Source organism: Lethenteron reissneri, chromosome 64 (assembly GCF_015708825.2).
Source record: "Lethenteron reissneri isolate LAM-NWPU_2019-01 chromosome 64, ASM1570882v1, whole genome shotgun sequence".
NCBI lineage: Eukaryota > Metazoa > Chordata > Hyperoartia > Petromyzontiformes > Petromyzontidae > Lethenteron > Lethenteron reissneri.
In genome coordinates this window covers 10,758,611-10,781,489 of record NC_083842.1, presented here as the reverse complement: position 1 = coordinate 10,781,489, position 22,879 = coordinate 10,758,611, and the positions used below count along the sequence as shown (strand labels likewise).

Genomic DNA, 22,879 nt, shown 5'->3' with positions numbered 1-22,879 from the left:
AAAGTGTAGTATCCGTTAAAAACGATAGTCCCGTACAAGTGTTAACGCTATTTCTCAAAGCGCCTCTGTATTTTTTATTTTTCCCAGGTGGGGGAAGGTCCACCGAGCTTTATGCAAAAAGTCGTCGCCCGGTTTGCGGGAGACCCCCGGCCTACGGAAATCCGACCTCACGGGAATTGCCCTCCCCGTAGAAACCGCGTTACAACAAGTTGAACGTGCGCAAACGTCCGCGCTAGTTGCGTGCGCGCAATTCTCGCGGCGAGTTCGCGGACGAAGACCTCGGAGTGATGGCGTAAGGCGGGTGGAGCGGCCTGACTAGGATTCAGGCAGAGGTCGCAAATGGGTTTTGATTCCTTACCCGTACCCGGCCGCACCAGGGTCGCAAATGGGTACCCGTACCCGGCCGTGTACGGGTACCCGTTCCCTGCCCGTACCCGTACCCTACCCGAAATGAGTGACAAACGGTGACTCACCAGTGACTCACGGTCTACCCGTACCCGGCCGCACCAGGGTCGCAAACGGGTACCCGTACCCGGCCGGGTAGCCGGGTATCGGGTAGGGTACGGGTATCGGGTACCCGGTTGCGACCTCTGGATTCAGGTAGACGGAACTCGTCTTGATTTGCTTGTTAGAGCTCCGCTTCCGAAGACACCCGGCCCTCACAATTGACGGCCCAACGAAGGGGGGTTTACCGTCACGTGGACAATTTATAGCCGCCGTGTGAACCCTAAGGGCGTGATGTTGATTCTAAATGTGCAGGGAAAGACCGCAGGACCCGGAGCAAAAAATCCACGCGACCACGGGGAGAGAGAGAGAGAGAAACACCGCAAACTCCAAATATACAGCAGCGGGCATCGTCAGGGTCGGGATCGAACCCACGACCTCCTGCAGACCAGGCGAGGCGGTTAACATCTCGCAACTGTGATGATGATGATGAGAGAGACACGCAAACTCTAAACATACAGCAGCAGGCATCGTCAGGGTCGGGATCGAACCCACGACCTCCTGCAGACCAGGCGAGGCGGTTAACATCTCGCAACTGTGATGATGATGATGAGAGAGACACGCAAACTCTAAACATACAGCAGCAGGCATCGTCAGGGTCGGGATCGAACCCACGACCTCCTGCAGACCAGGCGAGGCGGTTAACATCTCGCAACTGTGATGATGATGATGAGAGAGACACGCAAACTCTAAACATACAGCAGCAGGCATCGTCAGGGTCGGGATCGAACCCACGACCTCCTGCAGACCAGGCGAGGCGGTTAACATCTCGCAACTGTGATGATGATGATGAGAGAGACACGCAAACTCTAAACATACAGCAGCAGGCATCGTCAGGGTCGGGATCGAACCCACGACCTCCTGTACACCAGGCGAGGTAGTTAACATCTCCTAGCCACCGTGATGATGATGATGAGAGAGAGACACGCAAACTCTAAACATACAGCAGCAGGCATCGTCAGGGTCAGGATCGAACCCACGACCTCCTGCGTACCAGGCGAGGCAGTTAACATCTCGCGACCATGCCGCCCTTCCGCGTACAGTGAGGGAAACCGGCATCAATCCTCATCTTCCCGTGCCTATCTCGCAGTGAATTGTGGGGGGGAACAGAGAGAATGCTGGGTAGTCAAAGGTGTTCCCGGGGAGGCTCTTTTGCCGTTAGGTGCTCGGAGAGACGAGGCCCTTCGGGAGGGTCATTTTCCTGCGCTCCGCCGTCGGACTCCTGTGTTCTTTTTGATTGTTTTGATCGTTACATTTCATCGACGGCGATGCATCGACGGACGAATAAACGCAACGGATGCAATCGGCGAACGCTGAGCGGCGACTTTCTGTCGAGTACACTTTTTACGGTCGAATGTGAGTCGAGGGAGAGCCCAATTGGGAGCCCCCCCCCCCTCTCCTCACCCCGTTGTCATCAAGAGTCATCGGAAGATGTGTTACTGGTAGGAACCTCCTGGTTACACCAGCCCACAGGGGATTATTGTGTCCGTCCGTCCGTCGTGCAGGGAGGGGCTGGGTGGGGAGGGAGGGGCTGGGTGGGGAGGGTGGGGAGTTGCTGAGTGGGGAGGGTGGGGAGGGGCGGAGTGGGGAGGGTGGGGCTGGGGTGGGGAGGGGCTGGGTGGGGGGAGAGGGAGGGGCTGGGAGGGGAGGGTGGGGCTGGGTGGGGAGGGAGGGGCTGGGTGGGTGGGGTGGGGAGGGGTGGGGCTGGGTGGGGAGGGTGGGGCTGGGTGGGGAGGGGAGGGGCTGAGTGGGGAGGGGCTGGTCACCCCGTGGTGCCCTGATAAAACTCAACGTTTAACCTACTCACGCCGGCTTGTGCCCGCCCTCACAGTCGGGCATATTTGCGGAATACACCACGCCGCCGTTGACCCTGCAGGCCATTGACCGAGCAACCCGACGTTCCTACCAGCTCCCTCCGCAGGAAGAATGTGTTCATACTGGTGGAATCCGATGAGCTTTGAAGTTGTTATTTTTTTGTCTCCGCATGCGTAAAATAGTCTCTCGCTCCTAACACCGCGCACACGGCGTCTGTGAGAACAAGATCTTCATAGCTCTTCGGATTTACAGCGGCGGTGTGAATCTGTAGGATTTACATAGTGTATAGTGGAGTGTGTAGTAGTGTATAGTAGTGTAGTGTATAGTGTAGTGTATACTAGTGTGTTGTGTATACTACTGTAGTGTAGTGTGTAGTAGTGTATAGTGTGGTGTAGTGTGCAGTAGTGTAGTGTATAGTAGTGTATAGTGTAGTGTGTAGTAGTGTAGTGTATAGTGTAGTGTATAATTTAGTGTATAGTGTAGTAGTGTAGTGTAGTGTGTAGTAGTGTAGTGTATAGTAGTGTAGTGTATTATGTAGTGTATAGTGTAGTGTGTAGTAGTGTAGTGTATTGTGTATAGTAAGGTAGTGTATAGTGTATAATAGTGTAGTGCATAGTAGTGTAGTGTATTGTGTATAGTGGTGTAGTGTATAGTAGTGTAGTATATAGTATAGTGTGTAGTAGTGTAGTGTATAGTAGTGTAGTGTAGTAGTGTAGTGTATAATGTAGTGTATAGTAGTGTAGTGTATTGTGTATAGTAGTGTAGTGTGTAGTAGTGTATAGTGTAGTGTATAGTAGTGTAGTGTATTGTGTATAGTAGTGTAGTGTATAGTGTAGTGTGTAGTAGTGTAGTGTATTGTGTATAGTAGTGTAGTGTGTAGTAGTGTATTGTATTGTGTATAGTAGTGTGTATAATGTGTAAAGTAGTGTATAGTGTAGTGTGTAGTAGTGTAGTGTATAATGTAGTGTATAGTGTAGTGTATAATGTAGTGTATAATGTAGTGTATAGTGTAGTGTATAATGTAGTGTATAGTGTAGTGTATAATGTAGTGTAGTGTGTAGTAGTGTAGTGTATTGTGTATAGTAGTGTATAGTGTATTGTGTATAGTAGTGTAGTGTATTGTGTATAGTAGTGTGTATAATGTGTATAGTATAGTGTAGTGTATGTAGTGTATAGTGTAGTGTATAGTGTATAGTGTAGTGTATAGTGTAGTGTATAATGTAGTGTATAGTGTAGTGTATAGTGTAGTGTATAGTGTAGTGTAGTGTATAGTGTAGTATATAATGTAGTGTATAGTGTAGTGTATAATGTAGTGAGTGTATAGTGTAGTGTATAATGTGTATAATGTAGTGTATAGTGTAGTGTATAGTGTAGTGTATAATGTAGTGTATAGTGTAGTGTATAATGTAGTGTATAGTGTAGTGTGTAGTAGTGTAGTGTATAATGTAGTGTATAGTAGTGTAGTGTATTGTGTATAGTAGTGTAGTGTGTAGTAGTTGTATAGTGTAGTGTATAGTAGTGTAGGTATTGTGTATAGTAGTGTAGTGTATAGTGTAGTGTGTAGTAGTGTAGTGTATAATGTAGTGTATAGTGTAGTGTATAATGTAGTGTATAATGTAGTGTATAGTGTAGTGTATAATGTAGTGTATAGTGTAGTGTATAGTGTTGTGTGTAGTGTATAATGTAGTGTAGTGTGTAGTAGTGTAGTGTATTGTGTATAGTAGTGTATAGTGTATTGTGTATAGTAGTGTAGTGTATTGTGTATAGTAGTGTGTATAATGTGTATAGTATAGTGTAGTGTATGTAGTGTATAGTGTAGTGTATAGTGTAGTGTATAGTGTAGTGTATAATGTAGTGTATAGTGTAGTGTATAGTGTAGTGTATAGTGTAGTGTATAGTATAGTGTAGTGTATAGTGTAGTATATAATGTAGTGTATAGTGTAGTGTATAATGTAGTGAGTGTATAGTGTAGTGTATAATGTGTATAATGTAGTGTATAGTGTAGTGTATAATGTAGTGTATAGTGTAGTGTATAGTGTAGTGTATAGTGTAGTGTATAATGTAGTGTATAATGTAGTGTATAGTAGTGTATTGTGTATAATGTAGTGTATAGTGTAGTGTATAATGTAGTGTATAGTGTAGTGTATAATGTAGTGTATAGTGTAGTGTATAGTGTAGTGTATAGTGTATAATGTAGTGTATAGTGTAGTGTATAGTGAAACCCACTACAACATTTACAATTCGAGTGGCCGTGACGGATTTTTGCTGCCGGTAATGAAAACAACAAAACCAGCATCATCAGGCGCACAGCACAGAGGTAATAGGAATCGAAGAGTCGAGAAGGAGAGTCTAAGAATCGATTCCGAGGTAAAGGAACCGATCAAGGTAATAGGAATCGAAGAGTCGAGAAAGGGGATTCTAAGAATCGATTCCGAGGTAAATTATTAAATCAAAGAGGAATCGAAAGAGTCGAGAAGGGGTAGTGTAAGAATCGATTCCGAGGTAAATAAACCGATCAATAGGAAGAGAAGTGTCTAGTGGAGATTCTTGGAATCGATTCCGAGTAAGGGAATCAGTCAAAGAAATAGGAATCGAAGAGTGGGGCAGCTGATTCTAAGAATCGATTCCAAGTGAAATAAATAAAGTGGAATCGATTTGGTGGTAAAGTAAGAGGAATCGAAGACCCGTGTTAGGGCGTGCGAGGAATCGATTCTTAGACGCGTTCCATTGAAAGAGGCGGAGGAATCGAAGAAACATTTTAACGGAATAAATGTAATCGATAATCGATAAATGCGGGTTGGCGTCGAAGAGGACGTGGAAGGAGACACGACGGGACCTGAAGAGAATTCGATTCGCAACGTGGCGGAATCGATAGGGGGCCCCCACGATTTTATTGGAATCGATGTCCAAGAAATCGATATAACGGAGGAATCGACGAATCGACTCCACCCACCACCTACTGTAGTCGCCTGAGTACAGTGCCGAGTGTTTCCGTGGCCGCGACTTTTCCCTTCAACCCCTGAACCTTCAACCCCTGAACCTTCAACCCCTGAACCTTCAACCCCTGAACCTTCAACCCCTGAACCTTCAACCCCTGAACCTTCAACCCCTGAACCTTCAACCCCTGAACTCCCCAGGAACCCTCGCGCTACTCCACCACTCCACCATCACTCCACCACCATCACCACCACTCCACCATCACCTCCTCCACCACCATCACTCCACCACCATCACCACCACTCCACCATCACCTCCTCCACCACCTCCATCACCTCCACCATCACTCCAACTCCACCACTCCACCACTCCACCTCCACCACTCCACCTCCACTACTCCACTTCCACCACCTCCACCACCCCACACCACAACCATCCCCACCACCATCTCCACCTCCACCACTCCACCACCACTCCATCTTCACCACCTCCACCAACCACTCCACCATCACACCACCACCATCACCACCTCACCCCACCACCCTCCACCCCTACCACCACTCCATCACCACCACTCCACCCTACCACTCCACCCCCACCACCTCACCCCCACCACCACCCCACCACACCACCACCCCCACCACTCCACCCCTCCACCAACAACAACCACCTCACCCCTACCACACCACCCCTACCACTCAACCCCTACCACTCCACCCCTACCCCACCACTCCCCCCTACCACACCACCCCCCGTGTCTCTCACCGGAGCAGCTTGAAGACGAACACGAGCCACAACGAGGTCAGAACCCCGCCGGCAGCTGTCATCGTTACCATCGTTACCATCGGTATCGTTATCATCGTTATCACCCCACTCCTTACACCCCCAGAACCTCGCCTAGCCCCTCCCCCTCACCCTTACAACCCCCAGACCTCGCCTAGCCCCTCCCCCTCACTCCTTACACCCCCAGACCTCGCCTAGCCTCCCCCTCACTCCTACACCCACGGACCTCGCCTAGCCCCCCCCCTCACTATCCTTACACCCCCAGACCTCGCCTAGCCCCCCCCCCTCACTCCTTACACCCCCAGACCTCGCCTAGCCCCCCCCCCCTCACTCCTTACACCCCCAACCTCGCCTAGCCCCTCCCCCTCACTCCTTACACCCCCAGACCTCGCCTAGCCCCCCCCCTCACTCCCTTACACCCCCCGACCTCGCCTAGCCCCTCCCCCTCACTCCTTACACCCCCAGACCTCGCCTAGCCCCTCCCCCTCACTCCTTACCACCCCCAGACCATCGCCTAGCCCACTCCCCCTCCCTCCTTACACCCCCAGACCTCTGCCTCGCCCCCTCCCCCTCCCTGCCCTACACCCCAGACCTCGCCCTAGCCCCTCCCCTTCACTCCTTACACCCCTCAGACCCTCGCCTAGCCCTCCCCCTCACTCACTTACCACCCCCAGACCTCCGCCTAGCCCCCCCCCCTCACTCCTTACACCCCAAGACCTCGCCTAGCCCCTCCCCCTCACTCCTTACACCCCCAGACCTCGCCTAGCCTCCCCAGCACCTTACACCCCAGCCTCGCCTAGCCTCACTCCTTACACCCCCAGACCTCGCCTAGCCCCCCCCTCATCCTTAACCCCCAGACCTCGCCTAGCCCCCCCCTCACTCCTTACACCCCAGACCTCGCCTAGCCCCCCCCCTCACTCCTTACACCCCCAGACCTCGCCTAGCCCCCCCCCTCACTCCTTACACCCCCAGACCTCGCCTAGCCCCCCCCCCCTCACTCCTTACACCCCCAGACCTCGCCTAGCCCCCCCCCTCACTCCTTACACCCCCAGACCTCGCCTAGCCCCCCCCCCCTCACTCCTTACACCCCCCAGACCTCGCCTAGCCCCCCCCCTCACTCCTTACACCCCCAGACCTCGCCTAGCCCCCCCCCCTCACTCCTTACACCCCCAGACCTCGCCTAGCCCCCCCCTCACTCCTTACACCCCCCAGACCTCGCCTAGCCCCCTCACTCTTACACCCCCCAGACCTCGCCTAGCCCCCCCCTCACTCCTTACACCCCCCAGACCTCGCCTAGCCCCCCCCCCCTCACTCCTTACACCCCCAGACCTCGCCTAGCCCCCCCCCCTCACTCCTTACACCCCCAGACCTCGCCTAGCCCCCCCCCCCCTCACTCCTTACACCCCCAGACCTCGCCTCGCCCCCCCCCTCACTCCTTACACCCCCAGACCTCGCCTAGCCCCCCCCCCTCACTCCTTACACCCCCCAGACCTCGCCTAGCCCCCCCCCTCACTCCTTACACCCCCAGACCTCGCCTAGCCCCCCCCCTCACTCCTTACACCCCCCAGACCTCGCCTAGCCCCCCCCCCCCTCACTCCTTACACCCCCAGACCTCGCCTAGCCCCCCCCCTCACTCCTTACACCCCCAGACCTCGCCTAGCCCCCCCCCCCTCACTCCTTACACCCCCAGACCTCGCCTAGCCCCCCCCCCTCACTCCTTACACCCCCAGACCTCGCCTAGCCCCCCCCCTCACTCCTTACACCCCCAGACCTCGCCTAGCCCCCCCCCTCACTCCTTACACCCCCCAGACCTCGCCCTAGGCCCCCCCACCCTCACTCCTTACAAAACCCCCCAGACCTCTGCCTAAGCCCCCCCCCCTCACTCCTTACAACACCCCCAGACCATCGCCTAGCCCCCCCCTCACTCCTTACACCCCACCATACCTCGTCCTAGCCCCCCCCCCGCCTCACTCTCTTACCACCCCCAGACCTCGCCTAGCCCCCCCCCCTCACTCCTTACACCCCCCAGACCTCGCCTAGCCCCCCCCCTCACTCCTTACACCCCCAGACCTCGCCTAGCCCCCCCCCCTCACTCCTTACACCCCCCAGACCTCGCCTAGCCCCCCCCCCCACTCCTTACACCCCCAGACCTCGCCTAGCCCCCCCCCCTCACTCCGTACACCCCCAGACCTCGCCTAGCCCCCCCCCCTCACTCCTTACACCCCCAGACCTCGCCTCGCCCCCCCCCCTCACTCCTTACACCCCCAGACCTTCGCCTAGCCCCCCCCCCCCCCCTCCTCACTCCTTACACCCCCCAGACTCGCCTAGCCCCCCCCCTCACTCCTTACACCCCCAGACCTCGCCTAGCCCCCCCCCCTCACTCCTTACACCCCAGACCTCGCCTAGCCCCCCCCCCCCTCACTCCTTACACCCCCAGACCTCGCCTAGCCCCCCCCCCTCACTCCTTACACCCCCCAGACCTCGCCTAGCCCCCCCCCTCACATCCTTACACCCCCAGAACTCGCCTAGCCCCCCCCCTCACTCCTTAAACCCCCCAGACCTCGCCTAGCCCCCCCCCTCACTCCTTACACCCCCCAGACCTCGCCTAGGTCCCCCCCCCCTACCCCAACCTCACTCCTTACACCCCCAGACCTCGCCTAGCCCCCCCCCCTCACTCCTTAAACCCCCCAGACCTCGCTAGCCCCCCCCCCTCCCTCACTCCTTACACCCCCCCAGACCTCGCCTAGCCCCCCCCCCTCACTCCTTACACCCCCAGACCTCGCCTAGCCCCCCCCCCCTCACTCCTTACACCCCCCAGACCTCGCCTAGCCCCCCCCCCCTCACTCCTTACACCCCCCAGACCTCGCCTAGCCCCCCCCCCTCACTCCTTACACCCCCCAGACCTCGCCTAGCTCCCCCCCCCTCACTCCTTACACCCCCCAGACCTCGCCTAGCCCCCCCCCCTCACTCCTTACACCCCCAGACCTCGCCTAGCCCCCCCCCCTCACTCCTTACACCCCCAGACCTCGCCTAGCCCCCCCCCCCTCACTCCTTACACCCCCCAGACCTCGCCTAGCCCCCCCCCCCTCACTCCTTACACCCCCAGACCTCGCCTAGCCCCCCCCCCTCACTCCTTACACCCCCCAGACCTCGCCTAGCCCCCCCCCCTCACTCCTTACACCCCCAGACCTCGCCTAGCCCCCCCCCCCCTCACTCCTTACACCCCCAGACCTCGCCTAGCCCCCCCCCCCCTCACTCCTTACACCCCCCAGACCTCGCCTAGCCCCCCCCCCCTCACTCCTTACACCCCCAGACCTCGCCTAGCCCCCCCCCTCACTCCTTACACCCCCAGACCTCGCCTAGCCCCCCCCCCTCACTCCTTACACCCCCAGACCTCGCCTAGCCCCCCCCCTCACTCCTTACACCCCCCAGACCTCGCCTAGCCCCCCCCCCTCACTCCTTACACCCCCCAGACCTCGCCTAGCCCCCCCCCTCACTCCTTACACCCCCCAGACCTCGCCTAGCCCCCCCCCCTCACTCCTTACATCCCCCAGACCTCGCCTAGCCCCCCCCCTCACTCCTTACACCCCCAGACCTCGCCTAGCCCCCCCCCCCTCACTCCTTACACCCCCAGACCTCGCCTAGCCCCCCCCCCTCACTCCTTACACCCCCAGACCTCGCCTAGCCCCCCCCCCCTCACTCCTTACACCCCCAGACCTCGCCTAGCCCCCCCCCCCTCTTTTAAACCCCTCCGACCTGGCCTAGCCCCCCCCCTTAAACCCCCACCCCTTTAATCAGTAGGGTTAACCCTACTGAATAAAGGGGTTAACCCTACTGATTAAACCCAAACCCATGAAATTGTCTGAACCATAGTTCTTGAACCATAACCCCTAGTCCTGGCTTAAACCCCACTCCTTAAACCCTAACTCATGGAATATACCTTAGTCCTTAAACCTTAACCCCTAAAACTGTCTAAACCCCACTCCTTAAACCCTAACTCATGAATCTATCTTAGTCCTTAAACCTTAACCCCTAAACCTGTCTAAACCCCACTCCTTAAACCCTAACTCATGAATCTATCTTAGTCCTTAAACCTTAACCCCTAAAACTGTCTAAACCATACTCATTAAACCCTAACTCATGAATATATCTTACTCCTTAAACCTTAACCCCTAAAACTGTCTAAACCATACTCATTAAACCCTAACTCATGAATATATCTTACTCCTTAAACCTTAACCCCTAAAACTGTCTAAACCCAAGGCTCTCAGTCTTAAACCCTAAACCTCTGCCTCAACCCTCATCCTTACACCCTAAACCATGTGCCTATCTTAACCCTAATCCTTCAACCATAACCCTGTCTTAACCCTAGGACTTAAACCTTAACTCATTAACCTTAGTCCTTAAACCATAACCCTGTCTTAATCCTAGTTCTTAAACCTTAATTTATTCATCTGTCTTGGTCCTTAAACCTTAACCCATGAGCCCATCTTAACCCTAGGCCTTGAACCATAACCCATAACCCTGTCTTAACCCGGCCGGGTAGCCGTTTGCGACCCTGGTGCGGCCGGGTACGGGTAGGCCGTGAGTCACTGGTGAGTCACCGTTTGTCACTCATTTCCCAACGTCTTGTCTCTTCTCACAATTCAAGTTCCTAGAATCAACCCACCCGCGCCTGCAACATGGCTTCATCCCAGAGGTCGCAATCGGGTACCCGTACCCGTACCCTACCCGTACCCGCCCAGGTACGGGTAGGGTACGGGTATGGCCGGGTACGGGTACCCATTTGCGACCCTGGTGCGGCCGGGTACGGGTACGGGTAAGGAATCAAAACCCGTTTGCGACCTCTGGGGTGAAGGCCGGCACTGTGGCACACGAGGGGGGTCAGTGGCCGCCTTTGTCTCCCCGAGTGGCCATGTTTCCTACACACCGCGCCAGGTACTCATTTGAGGCCGAGTCGACCTAGGGGAGGCCGAGGACCGGCTCGGGTTCTCCGCCGCCGCCGCCGGCGTTGTGCGTCCGCGAGCAGGAAATCGGAACCGGGCCCGGCGGGTTCGCAACACGCCGTGACCCCGCACTCCGCCATGACCCCGCAAACCTCGCTGACTTGTTGTTGTTGTTTGACTTGCATCCCACTGGGATTTGTGCACACAGCGTTGGTGTACGGTGATTTTTTTTTGCAATATTTTGCTGTCTTTTCTTGGATTTTCTCTTTGCACTAAGTCACATATTCACTTTAAGATGTTTCATGTTCTAGTTTTTTTGTTTGTTGCGGTTGCACCCGATTCAAGAGCCGAATGGCTCACAGGGCTACACCTAATACATGAACTTGAAACTTGAACTTGACTTTTCGCGCGCGCACAGACAGCCATGGCAGCGGCAGAGGTGACGGCTCCGTCGCCGTACCACGCGGGCTACGGCGGCGGTACCGGCGGCGACGGCGTCGGTACCGGCGACGGCGTCGGCGAGGCCTGGAGCGACTTCCCGGCGTGGCTGGCGGCCCGCGGCGTGGGCCCTCGTGCCGCCCTGGCACTGGAATCGGCGCTGGGCATCGGCGACTACGCGGCGCTGCGAGCCTGCGCCGAGCACGGCGCCCTGCGCGCCGAGCTGATCGCGGCGGCGCGCGACCGCCTGCCCTTCGGCTGCTACGCCGTGCTGCGGAGGCTCGTCGAGAGGTTTGTCACCGGCACCGACGCCGACGACGAAATTGATGATGGATTCAGGATGTTTGTTCGTGGTTGCGGGAGGTATCCGATGAGCTGTAAAGCTCCGATTTAGAGCTTTCGTGACTGCAGGGATTCATCTTCTTGGTTCTTTCGGTAAAGTCACGTAGAAGGGAAATAATAAAATAATATAAATAAAACATAATAAAATACAATTCTCACGATGTTTCGGCCACAACGCAAGCAGCCGTCCTCAGGTGAAGACCAGGTCTGTCGTGTTTCATTCAGACGCTGTCTCCCCGACAGACCTGGTCTTCACCTGAGGACGGCTGCTTGCGTTGTGGCCGAAACGTCGTGAGAATTGTATTTTATTATGTTTTATTTTTATTATTTTATTACTTCCCTTCTACGTGACTTTACCGAAAGAACCAAGAAGATGAATCCCTGCAGTCACGAAAGCTTTAAATCGGAGCTTAGATTAGTTTACTTTTATATTGGATATATTTTAAAAGTGATTAGTTTATCTTCTTGGTTCTTTCAGTAAAAATAATAAAAATAAAACATAATAAAATAATCCAATTCTCACAACAGTGAGAATTGTATTTTTTATGATGTTTTATTTTAATTATTTTATTACTTCCCTTCTACGTGACTTTACCGAAAGTACCACGAAGATGAGCTGTAAAGCGTTTTTTTTTTTTGCAGAGATGTCCACTCGGGGCATGGGGTAGGAACGTTGCGTTACGACAACAACGATACGCACAAGCACGGTAGTCAGTGCAAGGTTACAAGAAAGGTTAAACGATCACCCAAACAACGCACAAATGCAACTAAACCATCGCCCATCTTACCAGGCAGCGCCCACTGAGGTGTGAACTTATTTGTCAGAAGCTACCTGGCTGCCGCGAATGATTGCGGCTCAACGAAGTGGCCCATCGATCGGACAGTTACAGCACCAAATGAAACTAAAGGATCTCAATTCACGTCGATTCTAAATGCAGAGGGAAAAACCGGAGGGCCCGGAGAAAAATTCCACGCGACCACGGAGAGAGAGAGACACGCAAACTCCAAATATACAGCATCAGGCATCGTCAGGGTCGCGATCGAACCCACGACCTCCTGCACACCAGGCGAGGTAGTTAACATCTCCTAGCCACCGTGATGATGATGAGAGAGAGACACGCAAACTCCAAATGTACAGTGGGTGCCAGAGTTGGGATCGAACCCACGACCTCCTGTATACCAGGCGAGATAGTTAACATCTCCTAGCCACCGTGATGATGATGAGAGAGAGACACGCAAACTCCGAATATACAGCAGGCGTCAGTGTCGGGATCGAACCCACGACCTCCTGTACCCCAGGCGAGGTAGTTAACATCTAGCCACCGTGATGATGATGAGAGACACCGCAAACTCCGAATATACAGCAGCAGGCGCCAGAGTTGGGATCGAACCCACGACCTCCTGCCTACCAGGCGAGATAGTTAACATCTCCTAGCCACCGTGATGATGATGAGAGAGAGACACGCAAACTCCGAATATACAGCAGGCGTCAGTGTCGGGATCGAACCCACGACCTCCTGTACCCCAGGCGAGGTAGTTAACATCTAGCCACCGTGATGATGATGAGAGACACCGCAAACTCCGAATATACAGCAGCAGGCGCCAGGGTTGGGATCGAACCCACGACCTCCTGCACACCAGGCGAGGTAGTCAACATCTCCGAGCCACCGTGCCGCGGGGTAAAACGGAATGTGATAACGGTGCGGTGGTGTTCCGCGTCGCGCCGCAAGCGTTTCCGAACGGGAGAAGAAAACCCGTCGCCACGCCTCAACGCCGCCCGTTAATTCCACTCGCCGTTTCAAAACATTGCCGCGTGGATTCATTGCCTTGCCCCCCCCCCCCGCCTTCCTCCCTCTCCTCGGTGGTGTCATCGTCGTTACCCCCCCCACACCCGCCACAGCTTTGAGCTGCCGTGCGCCGGACGGTCCAGCGCCGCCAGCGCCGGCGACAGGAACTCGTCGCTGCTCGACATCCTGGTGGTGCTGCTGACGGCGCTGAGCGGGGAGCTGTCGCGCTCCGCCATGCGGCTCAGCGCCCTCGACGCCACCGCCGGTACCACCGCCGGTACCGGCGCCTCTCCCGCCGGCGCCGCCTCTCCCTGTGACGGGCGCGTCTCGGCGGAGCCGCGTGCCGGCGCCGTCATCCAGGCGGTGGACGGCTCCTACCTCAGCGACCACGGTGGTGAGCACCACACCCTCACTGCCCCCGCTCCGTTCCGTACAGGATCATGGGTGGGAAAAAACCCGACTTTTCCAGCGGCAGGTATCGGGTTTTTCTTGAATACAATTAAACACGGGCAATTAGAACCTGGTTTGATGAATACGAAGCTCTGATCCGAGGCCACGGTGGTGAGCACGACCCCCCCCCACTGCTCCCTCCCCCTCCGTTCCGTACAGAATCATGGGTGGAAAAAAACCGATTTTTCCAGCGGCAGGTATCGGGTTTTTTCTTGAACACAATTAAACCCGGGGAATGAAAACCTGGTTTGATGAATACGAAACTCTGATCCGAGGCCACGGTGGTGAGCACGACCCCCCCACTGCCCCACCACCACCCCCCTCCGTTCCGTACAGAATCATAGGTGGGAAAAACCCGATTTTTCCAGCGGCAGGCATCGGGTTTTTTCTTGAACACAATTAAACCCAGGGAATTAGAACCTGGTTTGATGAATACGAAGCTCTTATCCGAGGTAAAGTCACGTAGAAGGGAAATAATAAAATAAAATAAAAAATAAAAAAATAATTGAGAATTATTTTATAATTGAGAATAATTTTATTATGTTTTTTTATTTTTTATTTTATTATTTCCCTTCTACGTGACTTTACCGAAAGAACCAAGAAGATGAATCCCTGCAGTCACGATTCAACCCGGTTGTAAAACAAAACCGCCTGTGCCACCCTTGGTACAGGACCGCCGGGTGAGCCGCGCCACTGGAAATTGCCGGCAATCTCGCTGATGTTGCCGTCACGATTATTGCCACGTCACGTTCCAGCGCTGCCGCCGCTCCTATTTTAATGTTTCCAGGCGTAAGGCACCCACCGAGGCTGACGTGGTCCATTTTTCAGAAGCGAGCTGGCTGTCGGAAATAATAGCTCAGCCAATTGGCTTCTCCTGACCACGTGGGGATTTACAGCGGCAGTCAAACGCTCCAAACGGGTGACCTCGATTCTGAACGTGGAGGGGGAAAACCGGAGAAGAAATCCACGTGAACACCACGGGGAGAGAGAGAGAGAGACACCGCAAACTACAAATATACAGCAACTGGCGTCGTCAGGGTCGGGATCGAACCCACCATTTCCTGTATATCAGGCGAGGTAGTCAACATCTCACAACTGTGATGATGATGATGAGAGAAAGACACCACAAACTCCAAATATACAGCAGCAGGCATCGTCAGGGTCGGGATCGAACCCACGACCTCCTGTATACCAGGCGAGGTAGTTAATATCTCACAATTGTGATGATGAGAGAGAGACACCGCAAACTCCAAATGTACAGCAACTGGCGTCGTCAGGGTCGGAATGGAACCCACGACCTCCTGTAGACCAGGCCAACACCGCTTATCTGAGCCGGTCCTGGGCCTCCCCTAGGTCGGCTCAGCCTCAAACGAGTACCCGGTGCAGAGTGTACGTTAACATCGCCACCCTGGAGACAAAGGCAGCCCGGTCGTGGTGCTGGCCACCCACACCCCCTCGTGTGCCGTGCCGGCATTCACAGGCTCTGCTATTTGACCCAACAGTCTGCTAAGGCTAAACGGGGAGCGGTAGTGCGGTGATTACCAACTCGGCCGAGACACAAGTTTGATTCCCACTCACGGACGGAAAAACACCGGTGACGATTTTGCGAACCGGTCCTGGGCCTCCCCCCAGGTCGACTCGGCCTCAAATGAGTTCCCGCTTCGATGTGTAGCAGAGGTCGCAACCGGGTACCCGATACCCGTACCCTACCCGATACCCGGCTACCCGTACCCAGCCGGGTACGGGTTCCCAGTTTGTAACCCTGGTGCGGCCGGGTACGGGTAGGCCGTGAGTCACTGGTAACTGTTTGTCACTCATTTCCCAACGTCTTGTCTCTTCTCACAATTCAAGTTCCTAGAATCAACCCACCCGCGCCTGCAACATGGCTTCATCCCAGAGGTCGCAATCGGGTACCCGATACCCGTACCCTACCCGTACCCGGCCAGGTACGGGTAGGGTACGGGTACGGCCGGGTACGGGTACCCGTTTGCGACCCTGGTGCGGCCGGGTACGGGTACGGGTAAGGAATCAAAACCCGTTTGCGACCTCTGACGTGTAGTAAACATCGCCGCTGGGGAGACAAAGGCGGCCGGGCGTGGCGTTGACCACCCCTCGCTCTCGCAGCACTTGCCCCGACAGTCCGCTGAGGCTACATGGGGGGAGGGGCGGTGGGGGAATCTTTGTCTTTGTGCGGCTGCGCTCTGCGCAGAGGGCATGGACGAGGAGCAGGAGGAGCTGCCGCTTGCCGACGACCAGGCCGAGTTCCCCGGCATCACCGCCGAGAGCCACGGCTGCGGCGACGGAATCACCGGCGGATTCTACCCGGGTGGGTGTGTGTGTGTGTGCGTGCGTGTGTGCGCCTGTGTGTGTGCGTGTGTGTGTGCGTGTGTGCGTGTTGTGTGCGTGGTGTGTGCGTGCTGTGTGGTGTGGCTGTGTGTGTGTGCGTGTGTGAGCTGGTTCGTGTGTGTGTGTGTGCGTGTGTGTGCGTGTGTGCGCCTGTGTGTGTGCGTGTGTGTGTGCGTGTGTGTGCGGTGTGTGTGTGTGTCTTTGTCGTCTTCCGCGCGGAAGTTGCTGGAAATCCGCGTGACGCGCATCACGCGGATCCCGAGCTGCCGTCGTGGAAATCGCGTTCATTTTTTGACATTTATAAACGCGGAATGACGCACCGTTGGAACGCGCCCATTATAACACGGAATTGCGCACCATTCTAACGCGTTGCGCGTGTCTCCGCGTTGCGCGTGTCTCCGCGTGTGCGTGTCTCCGCGTGCGCGTGTCTCTCCGTGTCTCCGCGCAGGCCGTGACTGCGACGGCGTGAGTCGTCACCGTCCGGGCTGCGTGGGGCTCCCCGCCTCGTCCCCCTTCGAGGGAGACGGCGAGGCGCTGGGGGCGGCGGCGGCGGCGGCGGCGGCGTCGCGCCCGGTCAAGGTGGAGATGATGGACGACCCCCGCGCAGGTTACTGGCCCCCCGGGGGGGGGGGGGAGGGGGGGGGATACCCCTGGAAAATGCAACCACACGCGTATGTCATTTCATCGAGACCCACAGACTCACACAGAGACCCATAGACTCACACAGAGACCCATAGACTCACACAGAGGCCCATAGACTCACACAGAGACCCATAGACTCACACAGAGGCCCATAGACTCACACAGCAGCCCATAGACTCACACAGAGACCCATAGACTCACACAGAGGCCCATAGACTCACACAGCAGCCCATAGACTCACACAGAGACCCATAGACTCACACAGAGACCCATAGACTCACACAGAGACCCATAGACTCACACAGAGGCCCATAGACTCACACAGAGACCCATAGACTCACACAGAGACCCATAGACTCACACAGAGGCCCATAGACTCACACAGCAGCCCATAGACTCACACAGAGACCCATAGACTCACACAGAGGCCCATAGACTCACACAGCAGCCCATAGACTCACACAGAGACCCATAGACTCACACAGCAGCCCATAGACTCACACAGAGACCCATAGACTCACACAGAGGCCCACAGACTCACACAGAGACCCATAGACTCACACAGAGACCCATAGACTCACACAGAGGCCCATAGACTCACACAGCAGCCCATAGACTCACACAGAGACCCATAGACTCACACAGCAGCCCATAGACTCACACAGAGACCCATAGACTCACACAGCAGCCCATAGACTCACACAGAGGCCCACCGACTGGCATCGCCACCGGGGCGGTGATTCGCCGCTGTGCTGCTCCTGACGCCAGGGGCTCGGCAACCTGAAATACCAAGAGGGGCCATTTCGTGAGAATTCGTTGCGCAGTTAAAAAAAAACACACGCACAATATTTCTGGTAGGGTACGGATATCGGGTACCCGATTGCGACCTCTGGGATGAAGCCACGTTGCAGGCATGGGTGGGTTGATTCTAGGAATTTGAATTGTGAGAAGAGACAAGACGTTGTGAAATGAGTGACAAACGGTGACTCGCCAGTGACTCACGGCCTCCCCGTACCCGGCCGCACCAGGGTCGCAAACGGGAACCCGTACCCAGCTGGGTACGGGTAGCCAGGTATCGGGTAGGGTACGGGTATCAGGTACCTGATTGCGACCTCTGCCGTGACCCCTCGAGGGGGAGGAGGAGGAGGGGGGGGACCGACCGGTCGAGGTGTCGCCACCAGTCGCGTCGGCGTCGCGAGTTCACGACCCGCCTCTCACCCCCCCCCCTCCCCCCCGTCCCCCCACACCGCCTCTCACCGACCCCCTGCCCCCCCCCCCTGCCCCCCCCCCCCCACACCCCCTCGGCTCGCAGTCGACGTCAAGGACGAGGACGTGGGGGGCGGCGGCGCCAGGCGGCCCGCCGAGTGGGGCCAGGGCGGCTCCGTTCACGACGACGGTCACGGCGGCCATGACGGTGACGGCGGCCATGACGGCGATGGCGGCGGTGACGTCAGCGGAAGGCAGCGCTGGTGTCACGGTGGGTGGGGGGGGGGGGGGGTGGTTAGCGCCACGAACCCGGCGACCTCCGGTTCGATTCCCGCTCACGGCCAACGCCGGTGACGGTTGTTTGAACCGGTCCTGGGCCTCCCCTGGGTCGACTCGGCCTCGAATGAGTACCTGGTGCGGTGTGTAGTAAACATCGCCACTAGGGAGACAAAGGCGGTCGGGTGTGGTGGTGCTGGCCACCCGCCCCCCTTGTGTGCCACAGTGCCGGCAGCCTTCATAGGTGCTGCTACTCGCTAACAGCACTTGCCCCAACAGCCTGTCACAGGCTACACGGGGGATCTTTGTCTCTAGTCCCTCGCTCAGACTGTTGTGCCGTGATCTGCACGTCCCGTCCTGTTGGGAGAGGTAGAGCGGCGGGTCGATTCGTTCATCAATTGGTTCATCGCGTGACGCGCCGTGAACCCAGCGGCCCGGGTTTGACTCCTCGTCAGGGCTGACTCAACGTCGGTATACGGGCGACATCCAAACCTCACCCCCCCCCCTCCACCGCCTTCACCACTTTCACCGAAGCCGGTGAAGTATGGTGAAACGGCTCCGACGAGAGGCACGGTGTGTGGGGTGAGGTGGGGGGCCAGGCTGCACAGTGAGGGAAACAAGTATTTGATCTTTCGATTTGAAGCTTTCGTGACTGCAGAGATTCATCTTCTTGGTTCTTTCGGTAAAGTCACGTAGAAGGGAAATAATAAAATAATAAAAATAAAACGTTATAAAATTTCGATTTAAAGCTTTCGTGACTGCAGGGATTCATCTTCTTGGTTTTTTCGGTAAAGTCACGTAGAAGGGAAGTAATAAAATAATAAAATAATAAAAATAAAACATAATAAAATAATTCTCACGACGTTTCGGCCACAACGCAAGCAGCTGTCCTGAGGACCGAAAGAACCAAAAAGTTGACTAATATCACCAATAACACGGGATGGTGGTGGTGGCGGGTTGAACGACACATTTATATATTTCGCGCGACCTAACCCAAAACAAAACCTGTGTTATGGTTTAATGTTTGGGCGATCATACGGTGCGCGACTTTGACTGCTGCTACTACCGTCGTACGCACGCGCGCGCTGAGATGTACGGGAGACGTATAACCGAGGGTAACGGCCGCCACCGCCGCCGTTACCCCGTCACTCTGTACCACTCAGCCGCAGCAGCTCACCAACGTTGTTCCACGTTGATAATTGTTTTTTTACCCTTCTATCTGGCAACAAAACTGACACCTTTTTTACAAGGAGTCATGTTTGCATAGACCACAATACCTGCAGTCGTAATGCAAACAAAAAACACAACTCTGATAATGTATGCACTGTCCTTGAAGTTGATTGGTCCACACCCGAGACAGCTTTCCTTAGAGCCTAGTCTCACATGGTGTTGGACCAGATGACGCTATAACGGCGCACGCTTCTCCCGCGTTATAACCGCGTGCCGTTCCACGTCGTGCCAAAAGCGTTGCCGAATGCCAGAACCGCAGCGACCAACGGGCGCCCCGGGCCCATCGCTCGCCTCGCGATCAAACGCCGCCCCCTCCTCCTCCCGCCCCGCGCTGTGCAGACGACGACAGCGGCGTCGCCGCGGGGGCCTGGGACTCACGGTGGCGCCACCACCACCACCCCCAGCAGCACCAGCAGCACCAGCAGCACCAGCAGCACCACCACCACGGCGGCGGCGGTCATGACGGCGACGCGTACGGTGCCGTTCCCTCTTCCTCGTCTTCCTCCTCCTCGGCCGCCGCCGCCGCCGTCGTCGCCACCGCCACCACGCCGGCGCCCTCGCACCGCACCGCTGCTCCGGACGGCGCCGCGGGGCCGGCGCGAGGGGGCGCCAGGAGAACGTTCGTCCGGTGGCGAGGCAACGGCGCGCGGCGCCCCAGCCAGGATCACGACCACGACATCGACGTCGACCACGACGGAAGCGCCGGCGTCGACGACGACGACGACGGAGAAGAAGAAGACTGCGGCGGAGACGGCGCGGGGGGCGCCGCGGCAATGGCGCTTGGGGCCCCGCAGCAGCAGCAGCAGCAGCAGCGGCGGCCCTTCGTGTGCACGAGCTGCGGCAAGGCGTTCAGCAAGCTGGCGGTGCTGACGCTGCACACGCGCACCCACACGGGCGAGCGGCCGTACGTGTGCACGCAGTGCGGGCGCGCGTTCGCGCAGGCCTCCAGCCTCGGCTACCACCGGCGCACGCACACCGGAGAGAAGCCGTACGCCTGCGGGGGCTGCGCCTTCCGCTGCGCTCGCTCCAGCAGCCTCATCCGGCACCAGCGCGTGTGCAGGCGGCGCAACAACAACGGCGGCGACGACGACGGTATCATCGGCGGCATCGGCGGCGGCATCATCGGCGGAATCGGCGACGACGGCGGTATCATCGGCGGTGGCGGCATCATCGGAGGAATGCTACGCTACTGACGTTAGCGATTCGGCGAGGTTGGCTACGTACGGCGGTGCGAAAGAGGTTCTCCATGCGTAGGCTTGCGCAGAGACCCATCGACTACTCGCACAGAGACCCGTAGACTCGCACAGAGACCCATCGACTACTCGCACAGAGACCCGTAGACTCGCACAGAGACCCATCAACTACTCGCACAGAGACCCGTAGACTCGCACAGAGACCCATCGACTACTCGCACAGAGACCCGTAGACTCGCACAGAGATCCATCGACTACTCGCACAGAGATCCATGGACTATTCACGCAGAGACCCACAGACTACTCGCACAGAGACCCGTAGACTCACAAAGAGACCCATAGACTCACACAGAGACCCATAGACTCACACAGAGACCCATAGACTCACACAGAGACTCATAGACTCACACGGAGACCAATAGACTCACAAAGAGACCCATAGACTCACAAAGAGACCCATAGACTCACACAGAGACTCATAGACTCACACAGAGATTCGTAGACTCACACAGAGACCCGTAGACTCACACAGAGACCCGTAGACTCACACAGAGACCCGTAGACTCACACACAGACCCATAGACTCACACAGAGTCTCATAGACTCACACAGAGACCCATCGACTCACACAGAGACCCGTAGACTCACACACAGACCCATAGACTCACACAGAGTCTCATACTCACACAGAGACTCATAGACTCACACAGAGACCCATAGACTCACACAGAGACTCATAGACTCACACAGAGACTCATAGACTCACACAGAGACCCATCGACTCACACGGAGACCCTGAGTTTGTCACGTTACCCGTCGGTGGACACGCTGCAGGATGAGAGATTCCCAGAGCCGGGGCTCGAACCCAGAACTTTGAGAGGAGCTGATGCCGCCGCCGCCACCGCCGCCGCTGATAACAAGACTCCCGGAGCACGAAGCCGGATTGTCCGTGGCGCGAGGTCACAGCGAGCTGGTGTGGGACATCGACCCTCGCACCCCGATTGCCTGAGATTCCCAGAACCTAGGCCGTGAGCCTACCACGTAGCCTCCGAGACGTTCACTAGGCACCCGTTGTGGTTTATCCACTCCCTAGGGGCCCACGAAAGTCGAGGACAAAATGTGACTACAATCGACAGCGCCAAGCGAATTTGCTGGGCAGTTGCGAGATGTTAACTCCCTCGGCCGGTATGCACGAGGTCGTGGGTTCGATCCCGACAATGGCGATGCCTGCTGCTGCTGTATATTTGGAGTTTGCGTGTCTCTCTCTCATCATCATCATCATCACGGTGGCTAGGAGATGTTAACCACCTCGCCTGGTCTACAGGAGGTCGTGGGTTCGATCTCAACCCTGACGACGCCTGCTGCTGCTGCTGTATTTGGAGTTTGCGGTGTCTCTCTCTCTCTCTCCTCGTGGTCGCGTGGATTTTTCTCCGGGTCCTCCACTTGTTTTCCTTCCGCGTTTAGAATCGACGTGACGCGTTTAGATGATTTGGCTCCTGCTATCAGTCTCTCCACGCTTGTGATTAGCCTCGTCGCTTCTCAAGAAAGAGCTACAGAGCTCGGTTGGGGCCTTACCTGGTCAACTAAAAATAGTGTTGGTTTAGCACGCGGTCAAGGCGCCTCCAGTACACTTCTAAGGTCAAATTTCGATGTAAAGCTTTCGTGACTGCAGGGATTCATCTTCTTGGTTCTTTCGGTAAAGTCACATAAAAGGGAAATAATAAAATAATAAAACATAATAAAATAATTCTCACGACGTTTCGGCCACAACGCAAGCAGCCGTCGTCAGGTGAAGAACAGGTCTGTCGGAAAGACAGCGTCTGAATATTCTAAATTCCTCTGTTGATATGCAAATTCCTTCGTCAAGGCGCCCTTCCTCCTCCAACCCAGCTTAAATATACGCTGCCAAGCTTGGCGGTGTTCATTCGGACGCTGTCTTTCCGACAGACCTGTTCTTCACCTGAGGACGGCTGCTTGCGTTGTG

General features: G+C 56.0%; 1 protein-coding gene across 1 annotated transcript; it reads left to right on the top strand.

Moving 5' to 3' along the window:
• Positions 1-5,935: 5,935 nt before the first annotated feature.
• LOC133359168 (transcription factor Sp8-like) lies at positions 5,936-22,604 on the top strand. Its single transcript, XM_061577573.1, has 7 exons — positions 5,936-6,057; positions 11,404-11,714; positions 13,666-13,946; positions 16,212-16,328; positions 16,797-16,955; positions 18,303-18,467; positions 20,042-22,604. Exons 2-7 carry the CDS (start codon positions 11,410-11,412, stop codon positions 20,893-20,895), a joined length of 1,881 nt encoding a protein of 626 aa, XP_061433557.1. The 5' UTR covers positions 5,936-6,057; positions 11,404-11,409; the 3' UTR covers positions 20,896-22,604.
• Positions 22,605-22,879: the final 275 nt, after the last annotated feature.

What these genes read in the sequence shown, in the direction of transcription:
- LOC133359168 (XM_061577573.1), top strand. Translation starts at nt 11,410, where the DNA reads ATGGCAGCGGCAGAGGTGACGGCTCCGTCGCCGTACCACGCGGGCTAC. An exon ending in CTACCTCAGCGACCACGGTG is followed by an intron (nt 13,947 to 16,211) that starts GTGAGCACCACA and finishes CGCTCTGCGCAG; the next exon opens with AGGGCATGGACGAGGAGCAG. An exon ending in AAGGCAGCGCTGGTGTCACG is followed by an intron (nt 18,468 to 20,041) that starts GTGGGTGGGGGG and finishes CGCGCTGTGCAG; the next exon opens with ACGACGACAGCGGCGTCGCC.